Genomic DNA, 19,245 nt, shown 5'->3' on the forward strand with positions numbered 1-19,245 from the left:
TTACACCTTGATTTCTTATTTCAACTATAGGCCATTTCTCCTAACTACTCATTACAAAGCAGGCTTATTAGCACTCATGACTTCCCCTTCCTCTTATCTCCTCGTTCCACCTCTCAGCTTTGGGTAGCTATACTTTTACTTTAACATTATCAGACTGACAACATTTGCATTCTGTTAATCAGATTTATGACATCTGTTTTCTCTATAAGCTTATTATAAAATTTAAAAATCAGGGGCTGGCCCCGTGGCCAAATGGTTAAGTTCGCGCGCTCTGCTGCAGGTGGCCCAGTGTTTCGTTGGTTCAAATCCTGGGCGCGGACATGGCCCTGCTCATCAGGCCACACTGAGGCAGCGTCCCACATGCCACAACTAGAAGGACCCACAAAGAAGAATATACCACTATGTACTGGGGGGCTTTGGGGAGAAAAAGGAAAAAATAAAATCTTTAAAAAAAAAATCATTAAGCAGTGATCCCATTATTACAACTATTTAAGTATTGTCATTGCATTCGTAGTTATGTGTAGTGTATTGGGATTACCAATCTTTCTGCAGACAATTTTTGGGAGGAGATTAATTGCCTTTCCATTTTGGGAGGAATTTCCCACCTTTATTTTATCCTTAAGTTCCTCCAACTTCTTAGGCACAGTATTAAAACTTTTGAATCTTCCCTTTTCCTAGATACCTCTTTTTTTTTTAATAGACATTTTAGATTTACAGAAAAATTGAGAAGATAGTACAGAGAGTTCTTACATATCCTACACCCAGTTTACCTTATTATTAACATCTTACATTTTTAGTATGCTGCATTTGTTACCACTAATGAGCCAATATCATCATATTTTTATTAACTAAAGTTCATATTTTATTCAGATTTCTTCAGCTTTATCTAATGTCTTTTCTCTTCCAGGATACCACATTATATCTAGTTATCATGTTTCCTCTTTTCTTGGTGTTGACACTTTCTCAGACTTTCCTTGTTTTTGATGGCTTTGATAGTTTTGAGTACCAGTGAAGTATTTTGTAGGATGCCCCTCTATTGGAATTTTCGTGATGTTTTTCTCATGATTATATTAGGCTTATGGGTGTTTGGGAGGAAGACCACAGAGGTAAAGTGCCGTTTTCATCGCATCATATTAAGGATACATCCTATCAGTGTGACTCATCACTGTTCGTGTTCACTTCGATCATCTGGCTGAGAGACTGTTGACTTTCTCCACTGTAAAGGTTTCCTTCCACCCTCCCCTCCCCTTTCCATACAGTACGCTTTGGAGGGAAGTCACTGTGTGTAAACTATATCTGAAGGTTTATTCATAAAGGACTTCTATAAAACAGAATGTATCAGATGGCCATGCTGGGACCTGGTTTAACACTTTCCAGCAAATACTGTTGTATAAACTCTAGCTAGAACCTGTGTGTTTGAATATAGTAGTCTATATATTAAATACTAGAAACCTGGTTTTGTTTTTTTTTTTTTTGAGGAAGATTAGCCCTGAGCTAGCTGCTGCCGCCAGTCCTCCTCTTTTTGTTGAGGAAGACTGGCCCTGAGCTAACATCCGTGCCCATCTTCCTCTACTTTATATGTGGGACGCCTACCACAGCATGGCGTGCCAAGTGGTGCCATGTCCGCACCCGGGATCTGAACCAGCAAACCCCAGGCCCCTGAAGCGGGACGCTCGCACTTAACTGCTGTGCCACCAGGCTGGCCCGAAACCTGGTTTTGAATAGTCAGTGTATATCCTGGCAGCTGACCATTAAGGTAACTGCTTGATTTTCTATTCAGTTTTTGCCATTGAGAAGGAGCAAGTCATGATTCTCAGAACCTCAGTTTCCTCATTTATGCAGTGAAGAGGCTGGAGCACGTGATCTCAAAGATCTTACCCTTCCGTTAAATTCGGATTCTATTATCCAGCCCTTCTTATTTTATTTTTAGCAGTTCTTAATATGCCTTTTGTTTAGTGCTTTATTGATTTATAGTTTACATATGGTTGAATACACAAACTTAAAATATATTGCTTGATGACAAAAAGCCCAGCTTTATTGAGATATAATTAATACACCATGAAATTTACCTGTTTAACGTGTACAATTCAATGGTTTTTGTTCTATTTACAGATTTTGCAACTATTACCCTATTCTAATTTTAGAAGATTTTCATCACCCCAAAAAGAAACCTTGTACCTGTTAGCAGTCATTCCCCATTCTCCTTGTCCCCTGTCCCTGCCAGGCCTTGGCAACCACTAATCTAATTCCTATCTTTATATATTTATCTATCTTGGACCTTTCATATAAATGGAATCTTACAAGATGCAGTCTTTTGTGACTGGCTTCTGTCATTTAGCATAATGTTTTTGAGGTTCATCCATGTTGTAGCAAGTATCATCACTTTATTCTTTTTTGTTGCCAAATCGTGTTCCATTTTGTGTATATACCACGTTTTGTTTATCCATTCATTAGTTGATGGATATTTAGGCTGCTTCCACTTTTTGGTTGTTATGAATCATGCTGCCACGAACATTTGTGTGGACATATATTTGTATTTCTCTTGGGTAGATACCTAGGAGAATTGCATGGTAGCTCTGGGTTTAACATTTTGAGGCATTGCCAAACTATTTTCCAAACTGGTTCCAACATTTCACATTTCCACCAGCAATATACATTGGAGGTTTCCATTTCTTAGTGATTCTACTACGTGTGAAGCGGTATCTCATTGTTAGATGACTTTTTACACATCTACACCTTTGTGACCTCCACCCAGATGAAGACGTGACATTTTCATCACCCCTGAAGGCTTTTTTATGCCTTTTTTCAGTAAACACCAGTTGCCTTCTGCTAGGTACCACTCTTCTGACTTCTATCTCTGTATATTAGTTTTGCCTGTTCTTGAACTTCATATAAATGGAATCAGACAGTGTGTATGATTTATACATCAAAGTACATGAATGTTTATAGAAGCATTATTCATAATAGCCAAAAAATGGAAGCAACTCAAATGTCCATTAACTGATGAATGGATAGACAACATATGGTATATCTATAAAATGGAATACTGTTTGTCAATAAAAAGGAAAGAAGTACTGATACACTCTTTTGTGTGACTGCTTTTACTGAACATAATAATTTTGAAATTTATCCATGTTGTGGTGTGTATCAGTAGTTCATTCCTTTTGATTGCTGAGCAGTATTCCATTGCAAGTAGGGTAAAATCTCAGACCCTTCACAGTTCTTGAAAAAAATGTCATTCAGTAAACATATACACTATTTATAAAATCTCTTAGCAATCTAGGAATAGATGGAATTTACTCAAGATGATGAAAAGGATGTATCTATCAGAGGACCTTTAGCAAGTGTCATACTTAATTGTAAAACTTGAAAAGTATTCTCAATTATGTCAGGAATGAGCCTTAGTTGGGTTGCATTAATTGCTGTAAGAAACCAACCCAAAAATTTCAGTGGCTTAACAAAATAGAAGTATATTTCTTGCTGATATAACAGTACAGTGTGAATATTCCTCGTCAGCAGGTGGCTGTTCTAGAACTCATTCAGAGACCTGGGCTTCTTCCATATTGTGGCTCTGCCATCCTTTAGGACTTCAGAGTTCTCTGCATTCAGCCAGCAGAGTAAGAAAGGGTGGTGAAGGCAGGCCTATTTCTTAATTAACTCTGCCCAGAAGTGACACATATTATTTCTGCTCACAACTGCAACTATAGCCTATGGACTTTTGAATTTAAATTATAAACTAAATTTAAATTTAAATTATAAACTAAAATCATGAGTGCATTTAATACTAGGTCAACCTATGTCTTGTAGAATTGAAATCTGAATCAAACACAGTTTTGATGCATTTTGACGAAGAAAATAGAATATTTCAGTTTAAGACTTGGAAGGCATAGCCAAAGACTGAGCAATACAATTTAATGTTATAGTGAGAAGATTTCCCGTATATTTAGAGAAGATACCCCATATTTATAGCAGCACTATTAAAACTGTGACTACAGCCTCTAAAATCCTCACAGTTTTTAGACAAATCTGAAACCTTGAATATAATTTAGTTTGAGTTGTTACATTCAACCTTACTTTACATTTCTTCCCTATTCTTAATTTATGTTTTTTTTTTGAAGATTAGCCCTGAGCTAACATCTGTTGCCAATCTTCCTCTTTTTTTTTTGCTTGAGGGAGATTAACCCTGAGCTCACATATGTGGCAATCTTCCTCCAGTTTTTATGTGGGTTCCTGCCACAGCATGGCTGATGAGTGGTGTAGGTCCGTGCCTGGGATCTGAACCTGTGAACCTGGGCCACTGAAGCAGAGCATGCCAAACTTAACCACTATGCCATGGGGGCAGCCCCCTTTCCCTATTCTTAATGATTAACTATATCTGTGGTTTCCAAACTGTTTGCTGAGGTTCTGTAAGCATTCCAGTGAACTTACAGGGTCAGGATATTTTACGTTTTTGAGAGAGACACAGTGTCACCTGTTGGACACCACACAAATTATTGCTATTAAGTTCTGAACCTAACTAATAATAAATGGGAACAGTTGGGTATTTCTTTTGACCTGGGATGATGAGCGATGTTGAGCATCTTTTCACGTGTGTGTTGGCCATTTGTATATTTTCTTTGTTGGAGAAATGTCTGTTCAAGTTCTTTGCCTATTTTTTAATTTTTTAATTGTTGTTGGTGAGTTGTTGGAGTTCTTAATATATTCTGGATATTAATCTCTTATCAGATATATGATTTGCAAATATTTTCTCCCATTCAGTGTGTTGCTTTTTCACTTTGTTGATTGTATCTTTTGATGCTCAAAAGTTTTTTTTTTTTAAAGATTTTATTTTTTCCTTTTTCACCCCAAAGCCCCCCAGTACATAGTTATATATTCTTCGTTGTGGGTCCTTCTAGTTGTGGTATGTGGGATGCTGTCTCAGCGTGGTTTGATGAGCAGGGCCATGTCCGCGCCCAGGATTCAAACCAGCGAAACACTGGGCCACCTGCAGCGGAGCGCACAAACTTAACTACTCGGCCACGGGGCCAGGCCCAATGCTCAAAAGTTTTTAAGTTTGTTGTAGTCCAATGTATTTTTTCTTTTGTTGCCTGAGCTTTTGGTGTCATATTTTAGAAATCAGTTTTGAACTCCAAATCCAATGTCATGAAGCTTTTCACCTATGTTTTCTTCTAAGAGTTTTACATTTAGGTTTTTGATCTATTTTGAGTTAATTTTTACATATGATATATATGGTGTATAAGGGTCCAACTTACATTTGTTCGCGTATGGATATCCAGTTTTCCCAATACCATTTGTAGGAATGGTGTTGACTGGTCTTGGCACTCTAGTCAAAAATCATTTGACCATATATGCCAGTATTTGTTTCTGGGCTCTCTATTCTTTTTTTTTAGGAAGATTAGCCCTGAGCTAACATCTGCTGCCAATCCCCCTCTTCTTGCTGAGGAAGACTGGTCCTGAGCTAACATCCATGCCCATCCTCCTCTACTTTATATGTGGGATGCCTGCCACAGCATGGCTTGCCATGCGGTGCCATGTCCGCACCCGGGATCTGAACCGGCGAACCCTGGGCTGCCAGAGTGGAACGTGTGAACTTAACTGCTGTGCCAGTGGGCCAGCCCCTGGGCTCTCTATTCTATTCCATTGTTCTACATGTGTATCTTTCTGCCAGTATCACAGTATTTTGATTACTGTAGCTTTGGTAATAATTTGGAATAATCAGGAAGTATGAAACCTCCTACTTTGTTATTCTTTTTCAAGATTGTTTGGTTATTTGGGGTTCATTGAGGTTCCACATGAATTTTAGGATGAATTTTTCTCTCTCTGCAAAAATATCATTGGGATTTTGATGAGATAGTTCCTGGAATATTACAAATGTTACCTGAAATTGTTGTGATTATTATTAAGTTTAAAACCAATTTGATGACCTGGAATTCCTGTATAAAGAGTTTAGGAAAAAATTATTATAATAAACATATATATATGCATATATATATTTAAGACTTAAGCTTCTGTAAGCTTTTTAAAAATTTAACTTCATTGAAGTATAATGTATGTACAATAAGCTGCATTCATTTAAAGGGTACAATTTGATGAATTTTGATAATTATATGTACCTGTGAAACCACAACCATAATCAAGATACAGAACATTTTCATCATCACACTCCGCTCCAAATTTCCTCATGCCTCTCTGTAGTCTATCCCTCCTGCTCCTGGCCTCAGGCAATCACCGATCTATTTTTTGTCACTATAAATTAGTTTGCATTCTCTTACATCTATATAAATGGTATCATATAATGTGTACTCTTTTGTGTCTGGCTTCCTTTACTCAGCATGATGATTTTGAGGTTTATCTATGTTGTGTATCCAGGCATTTATCAACGTTTCGTTTCTTTTTGTTACTGAGTAGTGTTCCATTGTATGGATGTACTACATTTTGTTTATTCACCTGTTGATGGATATGTGAATTGTTTTCAGTTTTTGGCTATTGTTAATAAAAGCTACTTTGAACATTTGTCACAACTCTGTGTAAACATACACGTCCATTTCTCTTGGGTACACACCTAGGAATAGAATAGCAGGATTGGGCAGCCCGGTGGCACAGCGGTTAAGTACATATATTCCACTTCGGTGGCCCAGGGTTTGCTGGTTCGGATCCCAGGTGCGGACATGGCACCGCTTGGCACGCCATGCTGTGGTAGGCATCCCACATATAAAGTAGAGGAGGATGGGCATGGATGTTAGCTCAGGGCCAGTCTTCCTCAGTGAAAAGAGGAGGATTGGCAGCAGTTAGCTCAGGGCTAATCTTCCTCAAAAAAGAAAAAAAGAAAAAAAAAGAATGGTAGGATCATTTTGTTGCTATATGCTTATTTTTAAAAGAAATGCTTGAAGAGTTTTCCAAAGTGATAGTATTGTTTTACATTCCTATGAGCAGTGTATTAGAGTTCTCTTATGATCTTTTAAACAAATGTTTACATAGGTAGTTCGTTTTTGTTGTAGAAATATTTAAAAATGTATGTGAGTAAAGAGAAAATCACTCAAAATCACACCACAAGATATAATGAGTTAACATTTTTGAGTATTATTCTTCTTGCCTTTTTTATACCTATGCTATTTTCCATGAAAGCTATACTGTATACGCTACTCTATATTTTGCTTTTCCCACTTAACATGGGACTAACTTTCTACTTCAATAAGTATAGAGTTGTACCATCATTTTAAATAGCTATATAGTATTCCATTGCATCAATACACAATACATTGAAACTAGCCTTTTGGCTGTTGTTGGACCTTTACGTTGTTTCCACTTCTCCTTTTCATAAATAATATTACAGTGGACATCATTGTACAAATGTAATTTCACATTTCTCAAATTATTTCTTTATGAAAAGCTTCAAGGAGAATTGCTGGCTCTAAAAATATACAAATTTTAAAGACATTTGATACTTGTTGCCAAATTGCCCTCTAGTTCTGCTTTTTTTACTAGCTTCACGTCCTTGGGCATATTACTTAACCTTTTTGAGCATCCATAAAATGGAGATAGTGTGAAAACATATTGCTTAAAGCAGTTAGCATAGTGCTTAACACATGGTAAGCACTCAGTGGTAGCTACTGTTCCTTTTTTTAAAAAATTTCTTTCATTTTATATTCCTACTTGGAATATTTAAGTGTTTGTGACTTCTCAATCTCTCAAATACTTATACAAGTTATTGTCATTAAAAAAAAGTCTTTGCTGATCTGATAATTTGTATTTCTTCTTTTGTGAATTGTCTTCCTTGATTATGGTCTGAAATATTTCTCAAACATTGGTATGAAAAATAGGACACCAAGTTTTTAGAACAGTCTCTAACAATTAGGAGTAAAAGACAGGTGATAATCCCATAAGTAAATTCAATAAATTTGGTATCTTCCTTTATATATTTGTGAATTCATGCTGTTGGTATTCATTGTAGCTTTGAGATTCAGGGCAGCAGACTCAGTGCATTTTAAAGGGCTCAATATAAGTCAGCTTTAAATATGTATTTGACATTATTAATTTTCCATGATGGCCTGGTTCTTTATGTCAGTCTTATGGGACCTCAATGCTGATGAAATGAAGCAGAACTGCATAAGCCCAAATTTATTTAACCTTTTTTTTTTCTTTTTGTGGAAAAGAACCAGAGGGCTAAGATATTTTTGTTAGGTTACATTTCTGGGAAATACAAATTGACAGATTGTCCCTGGTAATTTTACATTATGAGCATCACTAAACGTTATCAAGCAGTTTACTCAAGAGCTTTAAAATTTTTAACATTTAGCTCTGAGTTGAGCGAGGGGAAGTAGGAGTAGAAGGTGGAAGGCGGATGGAAAAGAAGTGTATTAAATGTTTCTGTTTTGGCTTTCTCCTTGCAGTTCACAAACTTTCAGAGGGGAGAATAAGTTCCTGACTCCTGTCTTTCTGTGATGGGGCAGAAATGCAGCTGAAGAGCACCAAGAAGGTACCTCCTGACCAGCTTCTCCCTCCCAAACCGTCATGCACATGCCAAAAACGAATAAAACAAAACAAAACAAAAAGCAATCCTTCCTCCCCCCCGCATTCCAGAGATTTAAGAAATTAATCTGCTAAAATGCCTTTAACTCTTACTGTGAATTATAGTAATTAGACATTCAATTTTCAACTCCTTAATAAGGTTGTTCACTGACTGGTGACCCAGTACTAATAATGGAACAAATGGTCATTTGGAAGTGGATAAGTCTGATCCAGTGTCACAGAGGGACCTTTGGGCATCGAAGTGGTCATGTTAGGGCATGTGTCCTTGGCAATTGTCTAATTTCTTTGAGCCCCAGTTTTCTTATTGGCAAAGTGGGGGTGATGATTTATAGCCTATAGTCTTGTGAGGCTCAAATGAGATGAAGTATGCAAATGTCTTCACACAGTTAATAATCACTATTACCATTCTATCACCAAATTTTGGTGTGTTCTCCCATAGAAGTAATAAATCTAAATTAGGTTTGCAAGCTCATGCATGCCTCTTACAATTTTTCTGTATGTATGTTTGGCTAGCTCACCTTCTGAGAGAGTGGAAGATGAATTTTAAGAGATTGAAGTTTAAAATTGAAACCAATAAAAGCCTGTATGTTATTATATATAGCTAAATAGTGTTCATGCAGAGTCCAGGTAATGTACTGAATTTTATTTCCTTTTCTCTGAGTTCTATGTCCCAACACCTGAGCAACTCAAAAGAGAATGTTGCTGGAGCCGGCTTCGAATAGAATCTCTAGTTTCCTTTATCAAAGCCTCAGATTTTGCCACTAGACTCCCTTCAGTGGTGTGCTAGTAAAAGTTTAACAACTGAGTTCTCTCTCTATATACATCAGTATATATGTTTATTATGAATTTTGCTGATTATAACAGATGTGTAGTAGACAATTTATGAGTTATAATAGAGTATAAAATACTCTTTATTGTACATTCCCTATAGCCAATTGATTCTCACAGGATTCTGATTTTTGCCAAATTCTTGATCTGTCGCCAGCCTATGGTTGCAACTCAACCATGTTTTGACAATTTTTCTGCTATTTATAATGTAACAACTACAGATATGACACACTTTTAAGTTTAGTCGGTATCATTAACATTTTATCTAGTACTTTATAAAGTTTAGATAGACAAAAGAACAATGACTAAAAATATGATTTGTAACATTTGCCAATTTCCATGGTGTAAATATTCCCACCATGGTTGACTTCAGGCTACCAACATGATGGCATTGAATATGGAGTTGGGAAGAGATGTATGGTAGCCCACCATTACATGTTATTTTCATCAAACAGGTAAAATAGATATAAATAACTTCAAAAGTATAGATAATAGTAAAAATAATTAGGAATTGAAGTTTTGCATGTTTATTATCTTTGCTTTTAATATAATTTAACTGAAAATTTATATAAATTAATTTTTAATAACAATGTGTTAAAGTGACTTGCAACATTCCTGAAAATTAACAATGAGCTCTCATGAACTGGAAGGAGCTGGCCATAGCAAACCGTCGACTCTCTCCCTGAGGCCCCCATATTCTTGCTCCAATCTGGACTGGCTGATTTCTAGGATTGCTGCAGGATTACCATTTTAGGATTTTCCTTTTAATATTCCTGTTTGTTTTATTACTCCCTCATCTTGCTGGAGTATATCCTCAAGTAACTTGCAAAGAGATTGCCTTTATTATTGTATAATATGGCATAAATTAATTTTCTGTGTCCTTGCATGCTTGATGATGTCCTTATTCTCTCCTTATACTTGATTAAAAGTTTGAGTATAGAGGGGCTGGCCCCGTGGCCGAGTGGTTAAGTTCGCGCGCTCCTGCTGCAGGCGGCCCAGTGTTTCGTTAGTTCAAATCCTGGGCGCGGACATGGCACTGCTCATCAGACCACGCTGAGGCAGCGTCCCACATGCCACAACTAGAAGAACCCACAACGAAGAACAACGAAGAATACACAACTATGTACCGGGGGGGGGGCTTTGGGGAGAAAAAGGAAAAAATAAAGTCTTTATAAAAAAAAAAAAAAAAAAGTTTGAGTATAGAATTTTAAGTTGAAAGTCATTTTCCCTCAGAAATTTGAAGGGCTTGCACCACTGACTTCCAGAACCTTGGGCTGCTGATAAGCAGTTTGGTGCATACATTTCCCCCCTCTGGAAGATTTTAGGATCTTTTCTTCATCTTGGAGTTCTGAAATTTCATAGAGATGTGTCTAAATCTCTGTCTTTTTTCATTCATTCTGTGGGACACTTGGTGAGACTTTTCAAAATGAAGATCTATGTCCTTCTTTTTGGGATAACTTCTCATATAGGGTCTTTGATAATCTTCCGTTTTTTTCTCTTCGCTTTTTTCTCCTCCATTTTTTCTCTTCTCTTTTTCTGGAAATTTATCAATCAAATGTGAGGCTTCCCAGATTCACTCTCTTTGTCTCTTACCTCTCTCTCATATTTTTTCTCTACTGTGTTTTGTTCTTCATCCTGGGAGATTTCTTCAAATTTATCTTCTAATTCTCGACTAAATTTTAGCTTAGGCAATCATATTTTTTAATTTCCAAAAGCTATTTCTTATTCACAAATTGTTTTCTTCTCACAGCATCCTTTTCTTATTTTATGAACCCAATATTTTCCTAAATCTCTCTGAAAATACGATAATAACTTTTAACCCCCTTTTTTTCCCCTGGGGCCAGCCCTGTGGTGTAGTGATTAAGTTCATGTGCTCTGCTTCATGGCCCAGAGTTCACCCGTTCAGATCCCAGGCATGGACCTAGCACTGCTTATCAAGCCATGCTGTGGCAGGCGTCCCACATATAAAATAAAGGAAGATGGGCACAGATGTTAGCTCAGGGGCCAATCTTCCTCAAAAAAAAGTAAATAAATAAAAAATAAGAACTTTTTTTCTTCCTTGATTGTCTTTGTTTCTTCCAGGGCCGTTTTTCTTCTTTATTTCAATTTTTCTCACATGTTTCCAAACTTGTGAACACTAACTCTTCAGGCAACCTCAAAATACCATTTTGTCTGTTTCATGTGCATATATTTTGAAACAGCAATTTCTCTTTGAGGAATTAATCAAAAAATATAATTGGACAAATGAGAAAGTGTGTATATTCAAGGATATTCACACAGATTTATTTTTGGTAATAATGATAGCCAGCATATTCAACATTTATTATGTGCCAGACACACGTTTAAGTGTCCTACATCCTCCCCAACCCCTCGAGGAATATTAGCCCTGAGCTAACATCTGTGCCCATCTTCCTCTATTTTATATGCGGGACACCTGCCACAGCATGGCTTGATTAGTGGAGTGTAGGTCCGCACCTAGGATCCAAACCAGTGAACCCCAGGCCGCAGAAGTGGAGCACATGAACTTAACCACTGCGCCACCAGGCAGGCCTCTAAGTGCTCTACATTTTTTAACTCATTTAATTCTCACAACAACCATTTGAAGTAGATGTTATTATTATTCTCATTTTATAGATGAGGAAACACACCCAGAGAGGTTAAACAGCTTGCCCACAATTGCACGTTTAGAAAGTGGCAGGATTCTGACTCAGGCTGAGGATCCAGAGTGAGTGCTTTTACCCAATGAGTAATAGCAGTGATATAATAGAGAAAGATTAGAAATAGTTAGATCAAAATATTAACAGTGATTATATCTGGGTTGTGTGATTATGAGTACTAGTATTTTTGTGAATTTCCTTTTATTGAAATTTTAAAACTTTGGAATCCTAGATACATACAATTTTTAAAATTACTATCTTTAAATTGAGATAGAAATCACGTACCATAAAATTTACCTACTTAAAGTGTACAATTCAGTGGTTTTTATATATTCACAAAGTTTCGTAACTATCACCACTAATTCCAGAACATTTTTATCACCCCAAAAAGAAATCTTCTAACCAATAAGCAGTCACTCCTCATTCTCTCTTCTCCCCGGCCCCTGGCAACCAGTAATCGACTTTTTATCTCTATGGATTTATCTGTTATGGATATTTCATATAAATGGAATCATATAATATGTGGCCTTTTGTGTCTGATTTCTTTCACTTAATGCAACTGTTACCCACCACTTCAGGCAGCCACAGTGTTAAAAATTGCCTCTGATTTTTTTGACAAATGCCCATAGGGAAAAAGTTCTTAGCACTGGATGAGCCCTGAGTTAGGTCAAATAAAAGACAGCCTTCTGAATGGGGTCTTCCAGGGAACCACCAGAAAGGTCAAATAACGACAACTCTCTGTGAGTGGCGCTTTGAAGGAGCTCCAGTCCCTCTGATCCTTCAAGAGGCTGCTAGGCTGTTGATTTTCACTGAAATAGTGGGATGTTGGTTTTCAAGTCTTGTTGCAGAGACAGAGAAAGGGGAATGGGAACAGGACGAGTTAAAATGCCACAAAACTTGCTGTACTTACTGAGATAAAGGATGAACATCTCTTGTGAATTTTATGTGAGTAATAATGATAAAACAATACTAAATGTCATTCAGTAAAGTGACTCTAGGTATTTCAGATGGTTTCATCTATTATGTGACTTAAAATCAGTATGGGTCAAATCTCATAGTACTAAAGTTCATAATGCATTTTAGTCTGTTCTTTAGCCAACTCATCTTTTTGGATTATCTATTTTCTCTTTTAAAAACTAAGCCTTTTGAAAGTCCACATGGGTTCAATAGTGGTTCTGAAATTGTTTTCAGTGGTGGTTTCTACTCCTGGCAAGCTAAGATTTATGAGTTTATATAAATATTACCCATTAATACAAATGAGGAGCAAACTGAAATAGATGGCCCAAGTTCCAATCTCAGGAGAAATGAAAGCATACGTGAATACAAAGAGTTGAAGAATGTTCATAGCAGCTTTATTTCTGACAGGCAAAAACTGAAAACAACACAAATGATGAAACTGGTAAAATTGTCTATGTCTAGGGCTCTTAAAAGTAGCAGCTCTTCAATTACCTATTCAATTTCTCCAAAGTTTTGGTTTATTTGGATTTTCAACCTCTTTTTAAATTAATTTTGAAAATTTATGTTTTCCTAGGGAAGAAATTCATTTCATCTATATCTTCAAATTTCTCCTATTTAGTATTCTCTTATAATAGTAATAACAATAATAACTCCAATGTTTGTCTCGTTTTTGTGTTTTCTCTTTTTCTTAATCAAACCTGTTAAATATTGTCTATTTTTCTTTAAACGACAAACTTTAGTTTTTATTTGATTTTATTGATCAGCTTTATTATATTTTTATTTTCTACTTCCATAAATTCTACATTTATATTTCTTCTTTATCTTTTATACTTTAAATTTGTCTTATTATTTGTTTTCTAGCTTTTTGAATTATATGCAAAGTTCACTTATTTTTAGGCTCCTTATTTTCTTGTAACTGTACCATGAATATTATGTTGGCTATATCCCACATGTAGTGTTCTATGTTCTGTGTAGTTTTCTCATTGTTGTTCATTTCAAAATTGTTTTTGATTCAAGTTCTTCATATTCATACTTTAAAAATTGCATATTTTATCTGTTAATTTCTGACATAGATCTGTTAAAAGTTCAACTATGATTGCGATTTGTCTATTTTCCCTTATGTTTTTGTTGATTAGTTATTTTTTAAAGTTATATTATTAAGTACAAAAAGATTTATGACGTCATTTCTTGGTAGATTCTATTTTCAAATTATTATACAATAGTCCTTTTTGTTATGCTTAATGCTTTTTGCTTTGAGTATTATTTTGCCTGACATTAATATTGCTATATCTGCTTTCTTTTTGATGGTATTTTATTCTTTAATCACTTTAAAACCACTTATTTTGAAATAATTTCAGATTTACAGATAAGTTGTAAAAATACTACAGAAAATTCTCATATATTCTTTACCCAGATTCCTCAAATGTTAGCATTTTACCATTGCTTTATCATTCTGTGTGTGTGATAAAGATAAATACATTTTTTTCCTGAAACTTTGAAAAGTAAGTTGTGGACATGATGCACCTTTATTCCTAAATCATTCCATGTTTATTTCCTAAAAACCAGGACAAAAAGTACAATTATCACAATTAGGAAATTCGTATTGATACAAAATTATTATCTAAGCTACCGATTTTATTACAGTTCCACCACTGTTTCCACTAATGTTCTTTAGCAAAAGAAAAAGAACTTTTTTCCTGGTGAGCCAGTCCAAAGTCACACACTGTATTTAGTGTGATTCTCATTCCTTTTCTTCAAACTTTTTAGGTGGTTTTGTTTAAGGTGTGTCTTCTATAAGTAGAATATAGATAATTTTTTTTAACTCACCCTAAAATTCTTTGAATGTTAGTAAGATAATCTAACATATTCATATTATTGCTATTACTAATTGATTTGGACTTTCCCCTGTCATATCATTTATATTTTCTATTGATTTAATGCTATTTTGTTGTTTTTTTCCCCTCTTTTCTCTTTCCTGTCTCTCACTGGGTTAATGTGTTTCCTTTGTTCAAATTTTATTTTGTCTGAAATTATTTCAAAATAAATATTTCTAAGGGATTAAAGAATACCCTCAAAAAGAAAGCAGATATAACAATATTAATGTCAGATAAAATAAAACTCAAAGCAAAATCATTAAGCACAACAAAAAGGACTTGCATAATAATCTGAAAATATAATCTACCAAGAAATAATGTCATGTCTTTTTGTACTTAATAATAATATAACTTTAAAAAATAAAAAGCTAATCAGCAAAAATATAAGGGAAAACAGAACAGTCTATTCTTATAATGGTTACTCTTAATTCTTTAACATACATACTTAAATTTTTATTTTTTTCTTGGAATCTAGGATTAATAATTATCTACATTTCCACCTTAACAAGATAGTAGTCTTAGCAAGTTTCACCTTACCTTTCCCTCCTTCTTGCTATCCCTGATATCGGATTTGCTTAGGATTTTTAGTTCCAGATTGTAATTTAAAAAACAATTGACAATATAAATCATCACCTTTATACTTTTTAATACTTTACTGTTTTTTTCTCACCATTGTGTCATATATCTACGTTTATATTTCTTGTGTTGTTAGATTAGATTATTAAGTAATTCATTCTGAAATGATCTGATGTTGTTAGCTTTTTAAGTTCTCGAATATGTGAAAATAGTTCTCATTCCCCCCAGTGTTGAATGCCAGTTTGTTGGATATATAATTCTAGATTTAAAAGTCTCGCTGAGAAGACTGTCTTCTAGCATTCAGATTTCTGAGAAGTCTGACTTCAATCTGATTATTGCTTCTTTTAGGCAAAACATTTTTTCCTTCTTTTCCTTGGTGGTGTAAAATTTCACCATGATGGGTTTAGATATGGATCTTTAAAAAATTATCCTGTTTGGCACTTGGCAATTTCAACTTGAAGACTCATATCTTTCCTCAGCTCTAGGAAAAAATTCAAGCCATCATGAACTTCCTCCTACCTAAAGTATCCTAATAATCTCCCAACTAGTCTCTCTCAATCTCTTTATGTCCTTCTCAAATCCATTCTCCATAAAACAGCTAAAGTGCCTTTGAAAACTTCTTTATTATGGAAAATTTCAAACACATATAAAAGTAGAGAGAATAGTATGATCAACCCTCATGAGCCCATTATCCAGTTTCACCTTATCAACTCATAACAATTTTGTCTCACATTTACCTTCCCTCCTTACCCCTCTGATTATTGTGAAGCAAATCCCAGATATCAGATCATTTCATCTGTAAATATTTCTCTATTTTGAAAAACGTAACCACAATGCCATTAATACATTTAAAAACAATAAAATCAGATATCCAGCTAGTGGCCAAATTTTCCTGGTTGCCTCATAATTTTTTTAATGTATTCAAATCAGGATCAAAATAAGGTCCATACATTACAATTGGTTAGTATGTCCCTCTGTTCTCGTCTAACCTATATGACTGGATCCCACCCCACCCCACCCCGTTTTTTTGCAATTTGTTGAAGAAACCAGATTATTTATCATATAGAGTGTCTCACAGAATAGGCTTTGTGATTAATGATAATTGTCTAGATCCATTAAGTCATTAGGGGTTGCAAAAATGATATTCCAATTCTATAATTCCTCTTTATTTGTTAACTAGAATACTTCGTAAGGGAAACTTCTTTTACTCATTAACCCTTTGGTTATCCTAAAATACAAATTATATAGGTAAGCAGGATAAATGCTTGTTTTTTTTCCCCTTTTATTTTTCTATCAGTTTCAAAATAATAAGTTAGGTTCCTAGTATCCTTCAAAGGTAACCAGTGAGTTATTTTTAAGCTATTTTTTGTTATCATTTTATAAACTTATAGATTTGAAATATGTGATGCGTTTCAATCTGCTGCAGTTATTCTTATTGAAACTCAAATTCTTCCATCTTTGGCCAGCACCATCCTCTTCAGATTGGCTCCTTTTGATCTGACCCTAATAGTCTTTGATAGCTTTGATAACAAGATATTCCAGGCTCATCTTGAACATTTACTGCCGAAGACCTGGGATCAACCACTGCTTTCAGGAGCCCTTGATCCTTTTAGTGGAGAATGATATTTAGAGACCAGATCTGGGCACCAAGACACGCATTGCTACAGCATTTGTTATTTTTGCAGATATATATTTTTCAGGGTCAAGGCAAGGAGCATTTAATACGTTTTTTTTTTTAGGATAAAATACATCATGAGATTATGCTAATGTTTCCAATTTAAATTTAGGACATGGGCTTTTAATTAATCTCATGTGTCTCATTTCTGTATATATTTTCCCCCGTGCCAAAAAAATCTCAGTTCCCAAGGGCACCACACCAACATAATAATTCATTTGCTTTATTCCAAAACCTGCAGGCAATAGTCTCGCTGTAACAATACCAACACTACTACTAACAAAATGATTGCCGAGAACAGTTTAAAGTTTTTAATTTTTTTCAATTCTCTTTTTTAGAGTACATTATACTAATGATATGCAGTCAAAGTATTATGTTTTAAAACACTTGAAAATATTCTGTTAGTGGTCATGCCACAAACTCAATATATAGATGTTTATTTTATTTTGCTTTCAATTTTTAGAGATCGATATTTTAAATTAAATTTTATTTTATAATTATTAAATATGTTTACATAATCTCAAGGTCAGATTAACAAATCAAGATGTATTTAAAAAGTCTTAGTTTAGGAGCTGGCCCCATGGCCGAGTGGTTAAGTTTGCGTGCTCCGCTTCAGGCGGCCCAGTGTTTCATTGGTTCGAATCCTGGGCACGGACATGGCACTGCTCATCAGACCACGCTGAGGCAGCGTCCCACATGCCACAACTAGAAGGACCCACAACAAAGAATATACAACTATGTACTGGGGGGCTTTGGGGAGAAAAAGGAAAAAAATAAAATCTTAAAAAAAAAGTCTTAGTTTATAAACCTTTTCCCTCCATGACCCTGTGCTCTCCCTCCCCATATAGATAACCATTTTTGTTTATTTTTATTTATCTTTCCATTAAACAATAAATATCTATTATTATACTTAGTTTCAAAAATATGTATACTCATATACATATGTATGTGTGTATATATATATGTATATATATATACGTATACACACACACGCACACTGATCTATTAATATAATCAATATAATCATGTTACTTACTCCTTGGCCTAGAACTGTTCAATGAATTTCCATTATTTTTAGGATTAAAAAAAAAAACAACTTCTAATAGTCTCCATGACCTGGCATCTGTGTACTTGACCACTTCATTTTTAACCAAGCCACTCTCTTTTACCCTCTGTACTGCAGCCACATTGGACTTCTTTCAGTTCCCTGAATATACTCTATTCCTTCCTGCTTTAGGGTGCTGCTTTCACACACTGTTCCCTCTGTTTGGAAGGCTCTCTCCTCTCTGGTTCCCCTTTCAATTTAGATAATTTCTACTTACTCTTCAGATTTAAAGTTCATTTCCTCAGAGAAATATTCTCTGTCTCATTAGATTAGATTAGATCCTCATGTTATGTTTTTTCTTAATATCCCATACTTTTCCACAGTATTTATCAGAATTTTAATTTTAAAATTTTAATGGAAAATTTCAAACTTAGAAAAAGTTGAGAGAATAGTATAATAAATCCCTGCATTTCTATCACCCAGTTTTAACAATTGTCAACTGAAGGTCAATCTTCTTTGAACTATACATGATCCTCTAATTATTTTGAAGGAAATCTCAGACATCTTAAGATTTAATCACTAATATTTTAGTATCATAATTATCATTTAATAATTCATTGTGACCTCTGTTGTGCAATGACTATCTCTATTGCTAAAATGTAACTTCCATGAGCTTAGGGATGTGACTGTCTTGTTCATTGCCGCATTCCCAGGGCCTAGCTCAGTACTGTGAAAATAATGATAGATATTTGAATGAATGAATGAATGAAATGTTACTAGATTACTAGAGATAATAGGAATATGCATTTAGTGTATTTAGAGTTGAACACAGCATTTGTCATGTTCTCCCATAGAATCTTTGTTAACAATGTGAGCTGGAATTAAGAACAGTTAAGTGGACCCATTTCTTGTTGACTGATTGTATCAAAATGGATTAATGAGATTGTGGTTCTTAGTAGCATGTCAGAGGGCTCTCCCCATGATCTGCTCTTGTTCCACGATGTTTTTTATCAATGACTTGAATAAATAGAGAGAGGACATTTTTTTCAAATATGAGAAGGATTTTCAAATACTGGATAACAGAATCAGAATCCAGAAATGATT

At 35.0% G+C, this 19,245-nt stretch overlaps 1 protein-coding gene across 4 annotated transcripts in view; it reads left to right on the top strand.

Moving 5' to 3' along the window:
• RMI1 (RecQ mediated genome instability 1) overlaps positions 1–19,245 on the top strand; it is an 89,895-nt gene that overhangs the window by 34,157 nt on the left and 36,493 nt on the right. For 2 of the 4 annotated variants that reach the window (XR_011431137.1, XR_002803038.2), the window contains exon 4: positions 8,391–8,476. Coding sequence is in view for 1 of the 4 variants with exons in the window: in XM_023627034.2 (XP_023482802.2) it covers positions 8,391–8,425 (35 nt within the window). In the remaining 3 variants the exon portion in view is untranslated. Of the gene's footprint in view, positions 1–8,390; positions 8,553–10,286; positions 10,530–19,245 lie in introns of those variants that run through there. The other 2 variants (XR_011431138.1, XM_023627034.2) reach the window with 2 other exon arrangements.

The sequence above is a fragment of the Equus caballus genome, chromosome 23 (assembly GCF_041296265.1).
Source record: "Equus caballus isolate H_3958 breed thoroughbred chromosome 23, TB-T2T, whole genome shotgun sequence".
NCBI lineage: Eukaryota > Metazoa > Chordata > Mammalia > Perissodactyla > Equidae > Equus > Equus caballus.